This window comes from Arachis ipaensis, chromosome B09 (genome assembly GCF_000816755.2).
Source record: "Arachis ipaensis cultivar K30076 chromosome B09, Araip1.1, whole genome shotgun sequence".
NCBI classification, from domain to species: Eukaryota; Viridiplantae; Streptophyta; class Magnoliopsida; order Fabales; family Fabaceae; genus Arachis; species Arachis ipaensis.
The window spans coordinates 123,527,106-123,544,100 of record NC_029793.2 but is presented as its reverse complement, the minus strand read 5'-3'; the positions used below and the strand labels follow the sequence as shown (position 1 = coordinate 123,544,100).

Below are 16,995 nucleotides of genomic sequence, written 5' to 3'. Positions count from 1 at the left end.
AATAGATATCATCTTCAGTAATTCACAAGTATTCACTTCACAAATAGCGGGGAGCTACCAAGCTAAGGATCCTACCATGAAAAAGTACCTGGACAGAACCAGGGAACAGCTCGGACAACTCGGGGAACAGAATGCCCGAGCTGACGCACTCTCAAAATTAGCCAGCACCAAACCAGGGGGCAATAATAGAAGCCTCGTCCAGAAAATACTGCAGAGCCCATCAATTTCGGAAGAAGAAAAAGTCCTAGCCATATTAGGTCAAGATCAAGGATGGATGACCTCCGTAATCAACTACGTCAAATCAGGGACACTTCCCACAGATAAGAAGGAGGCGAAGAGGCTAAGACGGGAGGCACAATACTACACCATCATAAACAACATCCTATACAAGAGAGGGATTTCGACAGCCTCGTCCAGGAAATACTGCAGAGCCCATCAATTTCGGAAGAAGAAAAAGTCCTAGCCATATCAGGACAGGATCAAGGATAGATGACCTCCATAATCAACTACCTCAAATCAGGGACACTTCCCACAGACAAGAAGGAGGTGAAGAGGCTAAGACGGGAGGCACAATACTACACCATTATAAACAACATACTATACAATTGGAAGAAATACACAGCGGCATGTGTGGCAATCATCTCGGGACACGAGCTTTCTCCAAAAAAGTACTCCAAGCCCCTAGTCAATGCCACTGCTCAAAGAAGTCGAAAATTCTTATATAGAAATATTGTCACAAGGTTTGGGGTTCCTTACTCAATCACCACAGACAATGGTACTCAATTCACAGATGCGGGTTTCAGGAAGTTGGTAGTTGACTTGAAAATAAAGCACCAATTCACATCCGTAGAACACCCCCAGGCTAATGGACAAGCAGAAGCTACCAACAAAGTCATACTAGCCGGGTTAAAATGGAGACTATAGGACGCAAAGGGAGCCTGGGCTGAAGAGCTCCCACAAGTCCTATGGGCATATCAGACAACCCCACACTCCACAACGAGGGAATCACCCTTCCAATTGGCTTATGGAATGGAGGCAATGATCCCAGTAAAAATCGAAGAAGGATCCCCCAGAATGACCCACTACAACGAAGAGGTCAACTCCCAAAATCAAAGGGAAGAGCTCGACCTACTTCTAGAAATTCGAGAGAGAGCTCGGATCAAGGAGGAAGCGTTAAAATGTTGAATGGCCTCAAGATACAACCAGAGAGTTGTCCAGTGAAGTTTCGCCAACAACGATCTCATTTTAATCGAAAATGACATCGGAACAGGTCGGTCAGGAGAAGGAAAGCTAGCAGCTAACTGGAAAGGACCCTACCAAGTCACAGAGGTACTAGGAAAATGCTACTACAGGGTGTCCGAACTCGAGGGGCGAGAGCTACCAAGGTCATGGCACGCCTGCAACCTAAGAAGGTATTATAGTTAGGAGGTAATAAAAGATCTTAGGTCAAGGTGCACTCTTTTTTCTGAAAAGATTTTTTAACGAGGAACCAAGCCAAGATCCGCAAAATTGCCTGACTTAGAAGGGTAAGCACCCACATGTATATATTTTGTTTGCCTATATGTCTACTTTCTATTTGAATAAAACTTTTCAGACTCTCTACAAAGTTTCTCTACCAAGACACATTAATCTGAACGCAAAAATTCTCGCCCGATTACAAAACTACAGGTCGGCAAGGTGAAAACCAAATTCACTGCCCGACCACGATGAAAATCGAATTCATCGTCCGAATTTTTACAAAGGTCGGCAAGGTGAAAACCAAATTCACCGCCTGATTTCGACAAGGTCGGCCAAGTGAGAACCAAACTCACCGCCCGATTTCTACAAAATCGGCAAGATGAAAAAGTGATAAAACAAGCAAAAAGTTATAAAAAGTAATCCATAGAAAGAGGCTTGACGAGGTCTGAGAAAAAATAGATTGCTAAAAATAACTTAGGATGGACCGACATGAAGAAGTCGGACCAATCGACATGAAAGCGACAAAAGTTATAAAAAGTAATCTATAGAAAGAGGCCTGACGAGGTCTGAGAAAAAATGGATTGCTAAAAATAACTTAGGATGGACCGACATGAAGAAGTCGGACCAATCGACATGAAAGCGACAAAAGTTATAAAAAGTAATCCATAGAAAGAGGTTTGACGAGGTCTGAGAAAAAATGGATTACTAAAAATAACTTGGGACGGACTGACATGAAGAAGTCAGACCAGACTAATCAAAGCGACAGAGTTATAAAAAGTAATCCATAGAAAGAGGCCTGGCCAAGCCTGATTAAAAATGGATTACTAAAAATAACTCGAGAAGAATCGACAAGAGAAGTCGGAGCAACAAAAGGCGTGCGCTAGAAGGGACACATCTCGACTTAAAAAGCCACGACCTCACAATAAAAGATATCAGAATTGTTCAGACTAAAAAGGGTTCCACGAGGACAATAGCAAGTCATCGAACAAAGCCAGCCTCGAGGATCACTTCAACTAATGCAGGAAATAAGCAAACATAAAGGAAATCAAAAAAGAGGTCGGACAGCAAAAATCCAACACTCTAAAGATTCTTGGAAGTGGCAAAGGTTGCAAACTAACATATCAAACAAAGCTACTATAATAACAACCCAGAAAGCCACCTGAAAGTCGGCCTTAAGACTTTCAAAGTATTTGTTTTTTCTAAATAAAGTTGGAAAATGAAAGCAACTAAAATGTCAAAGCCACACCAGGCCCAATTACAAGAAACTAAAGTCTAAAAACCCACTAAATACATCAGAAAAAGTCACAGGGGGTCCAAGTTCTCCTCAGTGGCGGTACCCTGAGTCATGGAGGGAGGAATCATCTTCATAGGAATCGCATCTACAGTCCCATCCTCTCGAGTTAAGATTTGGACATCGGGGTCGGGCTTAGGGTGGCTGACCTCAGTAGCAGGAGTGGAAGAAGTCGTGGTAGCAGAAGCTTTAGCTGGCGGTACAGGGGGAGGACCTTCCTCTTCATCCTCGTCTGGGGCGGGAACAATCTTACCATTTTCAACAATGTTATCCAAACTAAAAAGACTCAGGTCGAGCTCGGGAGCCAAAACTCAGGCCTGAGTTTTTAGGTTCTCATATGCATTCGTCACGCTGCTTACGAGATGGCCCTGAAGTTCAAAATAGTCAGCATAGACCGATTCAAGCCTCTCCCGGACCTCCAGCAACTCGCCGTAAGTTCGAGTATAACTCTCCTTCGACTTCTTGGCCATCTCCTTGGCCAGATTCGCAGCAGCCTCCGCAGCAAAAGCCCTAGATTTCTCCTTCTCTACATCCAGCTTTAGCTTGGCCACTTTGGCATCTAGCTCATCCTTCAACCCCTTGATCCCGTCAAACTCTGACTTGGCTTCCTGCATAAAGGCATTCGTCGCGTGAACAAGAGAGTCTTGGATTGAGCAAAACAAAGCCGCACCCATATGCGCCATCCGCACACTACTGTTGGTGATAAAATCCAGGTGGAGCAGGATGGACACGTCGTCCATGGGAAGTCGGCCATAAGGAGCGATCTGGTTATCCACAAACCCCACGGCATCAAAATCAGGGGCATCCAAATTGAAAGGCTCAACAGTCCTTTGCTTCTTGGGAGGAGGACCGGCAGCAGAAGGAGAGGCTGCAGCAGAGGTCGGCTGGGGAGGATCAGAAGAAGCCAGGTGAACCTGGGGAGTGGGTATGACTTTCCTCAGCCCAGAGGTGTCCGAGGTTAACCTCTCCAGAGTAACTTTTGAAGACTCCTCCCCAGAACTTTTGGCTGAGATGTTTTGGGCCGCAGTCGCCTTCCTCGCCCTCTTAAAGGCCTTCATAGAATCAGTGGTCTTTACCATTTCTGAAAACACAGCAAAAACCAGAATTGCAAGTGAGAAAGGGATGGATCGATAAAACAAACAAATAAAATAAAAAACCAGCAAAAGAAATCAGCAAACTACCCAATTCAGCTCAAAGAAGGGAGGGATTTTCCAAGAACCTCTTCATATCAAGATGAGGGGACTCCCCCCAATTTTTCTCTAGTACATGTAATAAAGCTTGCTCAACTTCATCCAATATTTCCCAAGAATACTTAGACACCACCATATTCTTTTGCCAGCATAAAGGGAAAACTGGTTCATTATTTTGTTCCAAGAAGAAAGGCCGAGCTTCTTCAACAGCTTGGACCTTGAAATAGAAGTTTTTAAAGTCTCTAAAAGACTCGTCATACATGGAGAACACTTTTTTTCCCTGTGCAGCACGGAAAGAAATCCAGGAAGCCTTCTTCTTAGCTACCCCAGGCTTCGTCAAAACAAAAAGGTAAAGAAAGAGAGTTTGAGAAGGTGGAACATCCAGTTCTTGACACAACAGTTGGAAGATTTTTATGAAGCCCCACGAATTCGGGTGGAGCTGAGAAGGAGCTACGTTGCAGGACCACAACAGGTCGGTCTCAAAGGGAGTAAAAGGAATGGTGATGTTCATTTGGCTAAAAAAGTAGTCATACGCATAAAAGAAGGGACGTTCTCCCTTAGTAAGAGAAGGAAAACAAATCCTCTCATCAGGCTCGGGCACTACCAACTCATAGTTTTTCTCCTGATCTCTACTACCGCAAACCTTATGATGCCTCTTAAGCCGCACATAGTATTCAGAATCAACCACGGAAACACACATCAAAATAAGGGAGTCCAGCCAGTCAGACATGCCCTCCGGGACCTTGGTAGACATTTTAACAATATTTTTGCGAGAAGACATGGGTCAACTAGTCCTACAGTGAGAAAAAGAAAAAATGGGTTACTAATCAAACAGCTCGGGCAAAATCAAGAAAACAGCTCGGACAAATATGGAGATAGCTCGGGCAAAAGCATATGAATGATAGAAGTCAAATACAGCAGTAAAAGGAAACCCCAGGACTCACACCAAGGTCCAGGGGCATCCTTTGGAGGCAGTAACAGAGTAAGGATTCAGGAAAAATCTTGCAGCCTAAATCCTAAAAACACAAATATCCTTCTAGCAAAGAGCATTCTACACAAAACAGCAGGAAAGCCGCCATCGTCAAAACAAGATCGCACAAAGAAATATTTAAAAAATACAACCTTTTTTGCAGAAGCACAGTTCATCATTTCAAGGCTACAAAAAAAATTCAAAGATCTACGTATAAAGAAGTCATAGGGACAAGCAACAAAACAAAACCCTAAATAGCTCCAAAATGCACGTTACAGCGACGATCAGGCACAGCAAACGCAGAAAGGTTCAAACTTTCCAACATGAATCCAAGCAAGATCAAAACTTTTCAAAATCAAAACAATGCAAATGTGAAAAGAACGGCGTGGAAAATAATAAAGAGAGAGGAGAAGAAAACTAACCTGCAGAGAAGAAGGAGACGATAACTGATCAGAGATTGAAGCAAACAACCGAAACGACACCAGCAAATCACCTTTCGAGTAAAAGAAAAGGGAAAGCGCGAAGATACAAAAGTGAAAGGGTAAGTAGAAGAGAAGGAGTTACAGCGAGCAAGAGAGGGGAAAACTGAAAGAAGCTTTGGAATTCAAAAATGAGATACAAAGAGGGAAACAAAGGAAACGGCAAATAGTTAATGAATTTTACTCTCGCACATTTCCAAGGAAACACAAAACGCGCGTTGCAATTAAAAAGAGTGAGAAAAATGCTCTGCATTTAAATCACTAAAAGGAGTTTTGCTATAAAGACCGACAAAAATGCTCGAGCTCGACTTCTTCAAAAGAGATCGAAGTCTAAAAAAGACTCGACCTCAACAGGAAGACCGCGCACAAGCAGGGGCACTGTTCATGTCCTGGGTTGAGCTGTACGACCCGGGCTAATTAAAGACAAGTCGACCGACCTCTTTAGGACTGGAATTCCCGACCTCTTCTCAAAGAGCTCGGCCGAATCGCCAGGAAAGCCCAAAAGAAGGCTCAAACGAAGGAACACAGCCCAAACCTAAAGGCAGCTAAAGCCTAGAAAGATAAAGGCGGTTCCCCTTAAAGATAAGATGACTTCACTCAAAGATAAGATAAGATAACTATCTTATCTCCAAGAAGGTCACTCTACACTATTATAAATACACTGGAGCACCCAGGTATAACTCATACTCTGATTCTACACAATACCTGCTTAAAGCACATGCTAACTTAGGCATCGGAGTCTCTTGCAGGTACCGCCACCCTCCGGTGATCAAGGATCAGCAGCACCACCCAAGTCAACAAGTCGGACACGATAGCTCCGGCCACCACAGCGGATCTCATCCGAGATCGACCTTCAGTTTCAGGTAACCCTCGGAACAGTACCTATAGTTTTTTACTATTATTATTATTTATGGTTAATTTTTTGTTTAATTTACTTTACCTAATGGGATCAATAAATCATATTATGAAAAGATAATAATAATATAATATACAAAAATCACAATTATAAGAGTGTATAATGTCAAATAAAAATTTAACAAAAAAATAAAAATAATAAATAATAGAAAAAAAGAGTTCATATAGAGAGAAATAATAAGAATTCCATAAATAATACAATAATATGTCTAAAGGATAAAATTGGTAAAGGAAAAAATAGATGTTTAGTGTAAATGGCTAAAAGCCCGTTAGTGAAACGCAGAAGTTAGAAATTGTTGCTTTTGGTAAACGTGGTTTTGACTACAAAATCACTTCTTGCCAAATCGAAAGTTAGCCAAATAAAAAATTGAAACTTTCAATAAGCATAAACGTACTTTTTCTCTTCAAACGAGTTTGCCAAACACACCTTAGGTCGTTACACTATACTTTTTTGTATTCAAGGTATTTATTTGCATTGAACACTCCTCAATTTTTAAATGACACCCACACTAACCTTAACTTTAATTTTGGCATTTTAATACCCTTAAAAAAAACTACTTACTTACCGGATCAGTCCATCCCACCCCAACCAAAGTCCATGGATTTGGTCAGGTTTTTAGTTTTGCGAGTCCAAAATCATATCCCAGTCCTTTCTTTTTTGGCAAGTTGATCGGTGGGGTTCGACCTATCTTGACCCACATAGTAAAACTTAGAATTTGAAAAAAAAAGTAGTAGTGATGATCTCAGAGGGGCACGAATTCAATACGCGGGAGAAGTTTGCGCACCGAAATGCCAAAAAGCTCTTTGGCGTACCAGTCAACCGGAGAGTATTAAAATCAAAATGTATACTTTTGTGGGGTCTTTTTCGCAATTACACATAAAATAGAGGGGTAACTTTTTTTAATTTTTTTAAATGAATACATTTTACTTAGTTCTTAAAAGCTGCTAACCTCCTCTTCCAGATTCTCTTCCCCCCTCTTCCAGATTCTCTTCCCCACTCAGCCATGTGGCTTCGGCACCATCTTCGAAAATTGCAGTGACTTATATCGTCCATCCCTTCAGAAGTACCCACATCCTCATACTCAACAGTGGGATTCACTTCCATAGCATAGAGATTGGTGAAGCTATTGACCACAACATATCTTTTTTTTTAAGGTAAGATGTTCTGAGAAATTAATTACTACCCATCTAATACTTTAAAAAGAACTAATTTTCTAAATCATATTATTGTAACTTATAAAGTATACATCTCCATGTAAAAAAAAAATTAGTCTATACAAATCCAATCTTCTTTTCAGATGGGTATTGCCTTAATGGATGCAACCAAGTCCAACCCAACTGTGTGCCAACATGACCCGACCCGAAACATCTTCTGCCTCTCCTTGGCCAGTCTCTCGCCCACCATCTTCATGCCGCTTCGATCTTTCGCCGCTAATCCTCCTAATTTGCCCAAACCAAACCACCAGTATTTGTCATTCATGTTCCGGTGATAACAGTAATAGGCTAAGATAATATATTTTTCAATTTCATCGAGGCAGATGCGCCGTTTAGTGACTGCAAATTCTTGACTGGCAATTCCACATGGAATAACTTCCTGCAACTCGAACTGCATAAAGTCCACGAAGGTGAGTACCAGCAACAGACGTCCATAAAAAATCTCTTTTCTCAGACCAACTTCATCGTTCTTTAGTTTAACATAAAACAGAATAATTAACTCTAATTAATTTAAACTTACAAAATTATAAATTTTTGCTTTATTAAATTATTAATCCAGATAGATATTAGATCTATAATAATAACCACAAAAAAACTAAAATTTTTAAAGTGATCCCTATGACACAAAATCTGCAAAAAGTATTCACTAGCCAATCAAAAAAGATAAATAACAGGATAATCTCTACCGTTAAATTAAAAAATAAAAAAGATCCAACGACTCTCTTTGTCTGACGCACCGGTCAGCCAAAGTTAAGTGCTAGACACACTGATCAGCCAAACACGCACGGCGCATGAAATCTGTGTCCATCTTAGAGGTTGGAGATGATATAGTTGATACTTGATAGTAATAGTTTAAAAATTTTGAATAATTTTTTAAAGTGTTAGACAAAAATTTAAAATTCGAGTACTTTTGTCAAATGAAACTTATTTTTCATGAGTACAATATTAATTTTGTTTTTATAATAGTTTTGATAGCATTTTAAAAAATTATTTAAAATTAAAGTGTGAAATGATCAACATCAAATCTAAATTTTTTTAAAACTAATGTGTGTGTGTTTTATTTTTAGGAAGGAGGGCACATTTTTGCAAAACCTTTGATCCAAGAACCGTTACACTGCAGCTCCACCTTCCGGAGTTACTACCATCCTTTCTTCGCAAAATTCCATCTCAAATCACATTCACTTTCTCTTTGTTACCATGGATCTGTTGCACCAATACTCCGGCGACGACGAACCAGACTCCTCGCCGCCGCCCGAAAACCCTAACTCCCCCGATTCCTCCCCGCCGCGCCTCCTCGCTGGCCGCTCCGCCGCTCCCTCCGTCGACGACACCATGCTCGCCCTGACCGTGCAGCCACACCGCAAGACCCTCTCCAACCCCATCGACCCCACGCAGCACAACGTCGCCTTCAACCCTACCTTCGACCAGCTCTGGGCACCAATCCAGGGCCCTTCCCACCCTTACGCCAAGGACGGCATCGCCCAGGGCCTCCGCAATCACAAGCTTGGCTTCGTCGAGGACGCTGCCATCGATCCCTTTCTCTTCGACGAGCAGTATAATACCTTCCACAAGTTTGGCTATGCTGCTGACCCCTCCGCATCCCATTACGTCGGCGATTTCGATGCCCTAGCGAAGAACAACGCTATTTCGGTGTATAACATCCCCCACCGCGAGCAGAAGCGGCGAAAAATGGAGAAGAAGGAGGGAGGAGAGGAGGAAGAAGAAGAACTTGATGGTGGTGGTGATGAAGAAGGAGAGGCTGAGAACCCTGCTTCGGATGTGTGGCTTGCGAAGAACAAGAAGAGTCCTTGGTTTGGGAAGAAGGAAGGGTTGCAGGGTGAGTTGACTGAGGAGCAGAAGAAATATGCTGAGGAGTATGCCAAGAAGAAAGGGGAAGAGAAGGCCGGTTTTGGTGGCGAAAAGGCTGAGGCTGTTAAGGATAAGAGCACTTTCCATGGGAAGGAAGAGAGGGATTATCAGGGTAGGTCTTGGATTGCGGCTCCTAAAGATGCTAAGGCTAGCAATGATCATTGTTATATACCTAAGAGATTGGTGCATACTTGGAGTGGACATACAAAGGGTGTCTCGGCAATTCGGTTTTTCCCCAAGTATGGTCATTTGATATTATCTGCAAGTATGGATACCAAGGTTAAGATTTGGGATGTGTTCAATTCGGGGAAGTGTATGAGGACTTACATGGGGCATTCGAAGGCGGTGAGGGATATTTGTTTCAGCAATGATGGGACTAAATTCTTGAGTGCTGGTTATGATAAGAATATCAAGTATTGGGATACTGAGACTGGGCAGGTGATATCAACGTTTTCGACTGGGAAGATCCCTTATGTGGTGCGGCTTAACCCTGACGAGGATAAGCAGAATGTGCTATTGGCCGGTATGAGCGATAAGAAGATTGTTCAATGGGATATGAATACAGGGCAGATAACTCAGGAGTATGATCAGCATCTTGGTGCTGTGAATACCATTACTTTTGTTGATAACAATAGGAGATTTGTTACTTCCAGTGATGATAAGTCTCTCAGGGTGTGGGAATTCGGTATCCCTGTTGTTATTAAGTACATTAGCGAGCCACACATGCACTCAATGCCATCCATTTCGCTTCACCCCAACTCTAATTGGCTCGCTGCGCAGAGCTTGGATAACCAGATACTTATTTATAGCACCAGGGAGAAGTTTCAGCTCAACAAGAAGAAGAGGTTTGCCGGTCATATTGTGGCTGGATACGCATGCCAAGTCAATTTCTCGCCAGATGGGCGCTTTGTGATGTCAGGAGATGGTGAGGGTAAGTGTTGGTTCTGGGATTGGAAGAGTTGCAAAGTCTTCAGAACTCTCAAGTGTCATGAAGGTGTGTGCATTGGTTGTGAGTGGCATCCCTTGGAGCAGAGTAAGGTAGCAACATGTGGCTGGGATGGGTTGATAAAATACTGGTTAGTAACTCTCACCCTATATATGCCAGTTTCTCTTTTGTCAACTGTCGAGGTGTTGAATATATGTTTATTCGTATGCATTCCTTAAATATTTGTGTTTTAGCCTTTTAGGTCAATGTTTCTCAAATATTTGCTTGCCATTTAATAGTTTGTGTAAATGTGAATTCACATTGTCATCATTGGCTGTTCAAAATCTTATATCTTTAGTGTAAAACCTTGTTTGCTTCTAAGATTTTGGAAATCAGTTATACCATTGGCTATATCGGTGGAAATGTTGGTAGAAATCTTAGAGGCCTGTTCTAGTGATAGAAATTTAGCATCAGTTGACATTGGGAATCAGTGTCTGCATCTTAGTTATATTGCAGAAGTGCTACTGCCTTTTCTTTGTTTTAACTAAAATGAATATTTAAGCAACTGCAAAGTCATGATTTATTCTTGGAGCCCTAGTATCATGAAATTTGAATGCCTTGGTGTGGAGTTGAACATTTTTAACATCATTTGCACATGGATAAATGTGTCTTTTCTTAATCACAAAATGTGTAAAAATATGCAAATTTCTAACTCATCACATGTTTAACAGTGCTAAGAACTCAGAAGATGAGATCATGGTGGAACTATTTTGGTTTTCATTTTTACACAATTTGCTCCATTTTCTAAATCACACGTGTATAGAAGATTCACTAGTGTGTGTGCAGTTTGGGTGGTTTTGGGCAACCTTTTACCCCAAGGGGATAAGTGATGGTATCATGTTTCAGTGTAGTAGTAAACTCTCATTTAATTTCCTTAAAGGAAATGGATGGAAAAATAAGCTTAATAGTGCTTGTGCCTAGCTGGTTATGTTTGGTTCCACATGCAATGGCTAGCTTGAGTTTCAATTCAGGTGTTAGTGTCATTGTGTCGGTGTCTTGATTTGCGCATGGTAACATGTCATGGCTCCAACTAGGGGTGTCCATGGGCTGAGCTGGGCCGGGTTTAATTAGGCCCGGACCCGGATCTAAAAGGGTGATGAGTCTATTTTGGCCCAATCGGAAAGTGATACGAAACAAACCGGGTTAAACCAGGTCGACCTGATATAAAATTAGTATATACACATTTATAAATTTTTTATACTAAAGTAATAAAACTTTACTTTTAAAATTAAATTTAACAAATGTTATATCATATTTATACCAAAATAAATTATTTTAAAGCAAAAACAATACCATATAATATAAAAAAATTAATTGAAGTATAAAAGTATAATGATATTACCAATTTCACTCTAAAATCTATATTTTCATTGTTTAAAAAGCGGCGAGCCGACCCAAAGCATAACCCGGCCCGAAAATAACATTGGCTAAAAAGGCAAACCCGAACCCGACAAAATATGCCCTGGGTCCGGGCTGGGTCTTGAACACCCCAATCTCCAACTCCAATCAATCATTCTTCTCAGTCTGACATAATACTGTTGTCAGATCTTGACTACATCAATTTGATGTCACAATTTCTATTCAGTTAATAGAAAAATTGTAGGAACAAGATTCTGTAGGAGTTAGTTAAGTAATTCTGATAAAGATGTGATGCATATATTACAATATGATATGTAGGAGTTAGAAGAACAGTGTTCTATAGGTGTCTATAGTATTCTGTGATAATCCATATGACACAATATGATATGCAAGAAGACCGGATTTAAGGAGTCTTGGTACTTCAGTCTTTGTTGCTCTGAAGTGTTCCTCCAATGTTTCCTTACAACTTATCCTCCAGTAGTAGTGTGGATTTATTTATTCCACTTATTTGTTGTGCTTTTTGGAAGTAGTCTAATAAGGATTGGTTTAAGCACATTAATAAAAAATCCACATTTTCCGAGTATACATGTTTGCATGCGTTGTTTCTGAATTTTGCTATCATTCCTTACAAGTCTCTCTGCCGGCACCAGTTGATTGTTTTGATTTGATCTCTAATGTTTTGGATCATGCGTGTGATCATTGAGGTTATATCTTCATGTTTGCAGGGACTAGTATCGCGTGTCCAATATCACCTGTTGCTGGAATCAGTGGGCAGACAGAAGCAAGTCCCTTGACATCAAGGGGAAGCGCAACATACTGAATTCACTTGCTGATATGGTGCTCATCGGTTCAAATTTCAAGGGCATAAACTTAAATATTTGAGATTTCTCGTCACTGATCCTCAAGATATCAGTCACTAAGCATTACATGCTTATTGCAGTGTTGTAATAGCAGCAGAACAAGGAAAAGTTTTGCCATTTTGTTTATTACACTTTTTTGTATAATAGCAAGTTTTAAGCTAGTATTTCATCTATGTGAACTGTCTCGTGTTGTAGTTTATTGCGGTTATGACTAGGAATCTTTGGAAAAATTCGTGGATGAATATTATTGACAATGATTTTAGAAAATAAAGTAAGAGTTAGAATCTAATATGGTAGATCTCCTATAGGCTATATAGCAGAGACAAAGGATAACAGTCATTGCTGAAAGGTTTTTCAGTAAGCCAACTTGATCAAGTGTAGTTTATAGACATTTACCATTGACATGATTAAAGTCAAATTTCTAATTGGGATTATCAATTTTCGTGTGTAGTAATAAATAATCCCTTTAAACAAGTTATACAGCAATGGATAATGGATTGTGTAATGAAATGGCTAAAATGAAACAGACAATTACTAATATTCTTTGGCATAGTGAGAATGACTCCTAATATTGAAACGGTCAAAGGGAGAAAATTGGTAATAAGTAATCTGATTACTATAACACTTTGAATACTAACTCAGTTGAATTAACAATGCTATTTGAACTTACTTTAGAGGTCTACACCTCATTTTCACATGTACAAAATATGAGCTTCTATTGAATTACTACATATAAATTATATTGTCAGTTAAACACATTATTTATAATTTTGTTGATAAGAAATTTAAAATAATTGAGAGTTAACTCATATTTTACTAATGTAATAATTATAAATATTTATACTTACAACATTATATTATTTATTGGTTTTTTGCTCTGTATTATCTGTAAAAAACTAAAAGCTGTAAAGTTTCAAAATAAATTATTATTTATGACAGTTATTTTTCAAAGAAAGCCTAAACCTTTTACTTAAATTACCTCTAAATCAGTTATTTAACTATGAATAGATCAATAGAAATAGAACGGAGTGTAGAAAAGATATTTTCCGAGTACACACGCGCGCACTCACTGCGTAAACATTCGCTTATTCTGTATTTTTTTGTTGTTTTTCTCTCTCTAGAGTCCAAGAACGAAAACCAAAATCCTTCGGCTTCTCTTTTCACTTCCCTCAACAAGATCTAACCTGGTACTTGCCTCCTCTTCACTCTCTTAATATTTATTTCAATATTTTCATATTCGTTTTCTCTTTGATGCGTATATCAAAGTTCGAACCTTTTTTTTCAATCTCGCTAGCCATAGGTTAAATTTATGTTCTTTATTCTTATCCCTATATGGGTATATTACTATGTGTAAATTTCTTTGTTTAAGGAGAGGTTTTTACTTTTTGCTTAGATTTGACAAAATTTCTTAGGAAGAATCACGGATGAGGGAATTGGGTACTTGTAGAAGAAGTTCAGAATCCACAGTGGCACTTGAGGAAAACATGGGTGGTGAAACCCTAGAAGAGCCTATGGAGGTGGATGAAGCTTTCGTTGGGGAGTGTAATGGGAAGGACATAATGGTTGGGGTGTTAGGTTCTGATTTGTACATAGATGGTGTTTGCACTCGTGGGAGTGATGATGCTGAGCTGAATGATGAAGTTGGTTGTGGTGGTGGGTCAGTTGAGGAGGATAAAGATGTGAATCCTGCGGGTGGAGGAGCTTCCGGGGTTGGTAACGGAACCGGGGATACTTTTGAGGGTTCTCAAGTTGTGAGGTCCTTAGAAACTAAGAATGAACATGAGACAGTTGAGTTGGATGGAAATGGTTCAAGTCAAGTGACCTTGAAATCACCGGATGGGCAGAAAAGCATTGATGATGGAAAGGTAGATACTGAAATGTTGGAGAAAGAAGCCAAGAGTGATGTTACTCAGGTTGAGTCAGATATTAGGCAAAGTATTGAAGAACAAGCTGGAAGTGACGAGCAGACAGGTTCACATGGGGAGCAGGATATTGAAGATGAAGAATCCGATGATGCTGAACAGCAAAAGATAAGAGATGAAAAGGTAACCAGATGTTCATCTACGAAACCTGGGAGTTCGGAGAAAAATTATGAGGTGACCTATCAGGTGCCAACAGAAAAGGAACGTGAGTTTTCTGTGCATGATTTGGTCTGGGGCAAGGTGAGAAGTCATCCATGGTGGCCAGGACAGATATTTGAGTCATCAGATGCATCCCCGCTGGCAATGAAGCATTCTAAAAAGGACTGCCATTTAGTGGCTTATTTTGGTGATAAAACATTTGCTTGGAATGAAGCATCACAGCTAAAGCCGTTTAGAACACATTTCTCTAGTATTGCCAAACAGAACAGTTCTGAATCATTTCAGAATGCTGTAGATTGTGCTTTGGATGAAGTCAGAAGACGTGTAGAATTTGGGCTAATATGTTCCTGTGTACCTAAAGATACCGATGGAAAGATTAAAACCCAGACTGTTGAAAATGCTGGGATTCGGCAAGGAGTGGATTTACCCAACGTGGTCGATGAATCTTTAAATGTTAGTTCTTTTTCACCCACGAAGCTTATAGGATACTTGAAAACTTTAGCAGAGTTGCCAACTGGTGGCTTTGATCGCTTACAGCTTTCAATTGCTAAAGCTCAGTTGCTTGCATTCTATCGTTTAAAGGGTTGCTCTTACTTGCCTGAGGTACAATATTGTGGAGGATTGGACGATGATAACAAATTAAGTAATAATGCTAAGAAAAGCTTGAGTGAAGATGACAAACATGCAACTCATGTAACCAAGAACGATGGTCAAGCTATTGGAAAGTTAAAAGCCACAAGCACTGGTCGCAATCGTAAACATAATCTGAAGGATGGTATCTATTCAGGAAAGAAGAAAAGAAGCTTGTCAGAAATAGTGGGTGGGTCTCCAGATTCTCCACGTAGTGATTATTGGTCTGACGATGTCAATGGTGATCAGGCTTCCCCAGCCCTTCTGAAGAAAATTAAGAATATCGATCACTATGCTGATGACCCAGGGCCAAAAGGTGCAAGAAAAACAATTTCTCTTGCAAAAGTTTCAAATACAACAAAACCATCATTTAAAATTGGTGACCGTATTCGAAGGGTTGCAAGTCAACTTACTAGAGCTCCATCCCCTATGATCAAGTTTACTGCAGACAAGTCTCAGATTGCCTATGGAAGCCCTGAGGGATTTTCAGGAAATTCATCTGATCTTTTCTCCCCGAATATTGAGGAGGCTCAGAGTTCAAGCCCGAGTTTTCCAACAGAATTTTCATCTTTAGATGATTTGTTATCATTACTTCAGTTGATGGCACAAGATCCCCGTGGAGATTATGGTTTCTTGAAAGTTATCGTGAGCTTCTTCTCTGATTTCAGGAACTCAATAGTTGTAGGTGATTATTCTGGAGAAGAGATCTTGCCTACAAACAAAGTTGGTACTAAACGGAAGAAACCACCAGTAGGTGGATCGCAAGAAACATTTGAATTTGATGATCTTGGTGACACTTATTGGACAGGTATGGAAATCCAAAATGGTTCTGAACAACAACCCTCACAGGGAAGTGGCAGAAAGGACAATGAGCCGGCCCCTTCGGAGCCTGAAAAACCTGTTCAAGTTCGTCGTAAGACTTATTCCCGGAGACGGTATTCTGGAAGCGATCTTGCTGAGGTTCCTGAAAAACCTGGACAGTATTCTGGTAGTGACCATGTTGAGGTTCCTGAAAAACCTCCAGGCTACATAGACGATAAATCCCCTGCAGAACTTGTTCTAAACTTTGCTGATTTGGATTCTGTTCCCTCAGAAGCAAGCTTAAATAAGATCTTTAGGCGATTTGGACCTCTAAAGGAAACTGAAACAGAAGTTGATAGAAGCAGCAGCCGGGCTAGAGTGGTTTTCAAGAAATGTGCTGATGCAGAGGTTGCTTTCAGTAGCGTTAAGAAGTTCAACATATTTGGATCAGTTCCTGTAAATTACCAGCTTAACTATACTCCAAGTGCATTGTTCAAAGCTTCATCTTTTCCCGCTACACATGACCAGGAGATGCATCTTGATCTGTCAAGTTTTGAACTAAACATGGTATAAGCCATTTGAGGTATGTAACTTTTTACTATTTAATCTGCCATGTTTAGTGGTTGGATGCTTTGAGTGTGTGCACTAGCACTAAGGTCAAATATTAATAGATGTGGGTCTGTGCTATCCATACTTCAAACCCAATGGGTTCTTGAATGAGGGGTTGTGTGCCTTTATTAAATGTATCTTCAGTTCTTTTATCAAGTGTGTCATAAAATTACTTTTTTCAAAAGTTTGAGCTGACAGGAGAGGCACATGAGTAGTTGTATTTCTAATATATTCTTTCACGCAAGAGTCTCTTTTGGGTTTGTTTGAATTTTTGCATAGGTCT

The 16,995-nt window shown here is 40.2% G+C and overlaps 2 protein-coding genes across 3 annotated transcripts in view; both read left to right on the top strand.

Annotated features, from left to right (window-relative positions):
- Nucleotides 8,563-12,880, top strand: LOC107618442 (pre-mRNA-processing factor 17). Its single transcript, XM_016320510.2, has 2 exons — nucleotides 8,563-10,463; nucleotides 12,457-12,880. Exons 1-2 carry the CDS (start codon nucleotides 8,716-8,718, stop codon nucleotides 12,461-12,463), a joined length of 1,755 nt encoding a protein of 584 aa, XP_016175996.1. The 5' UTR covers nucleotides 8,563-8,715; the 3' UTR covers nucleotides 12,464-12,880.
- Nucleotides 13,619-16,995, top strand: part of LOC107617916 — a 4,352-nt gene continuing 975 nt past the window's right edge. Inside the window, exons 1-2 of one of the 2 annotated variants that reach the window (XM_016319792.2) lie at nucleotides 13,619-13,778; nucleotides 13,985-16,686. In XM_016319792.2, the coding sequence (XP_016175278.1) occupies nucleotides 14,016-16,676 (2,661 nt within the window). In that variant the 5' untranslated portion in view covers nucleotides 13,619-13,778; nucleotides 13,985-14,015 and the 3' untranslated portion in view covers nucleotides 16,677-16,686. The remainder of the gene's footprint in view (nucleotides 13,779-13,984; nucleotides 16,687-16,995) is intronic. The other variant, XM_016319794.2, reaches the window with a different exon arrangement.

Bases quoted from the DNA above. Each gene is read 5' to 3' on its own strand.
- LOC107618442 (XM_016320510.2), top strand. From the start codon at position 8,716: ATGGATCTGTTGCACCAATACTCCGGCGACGACGAACCAGACTCCTCG.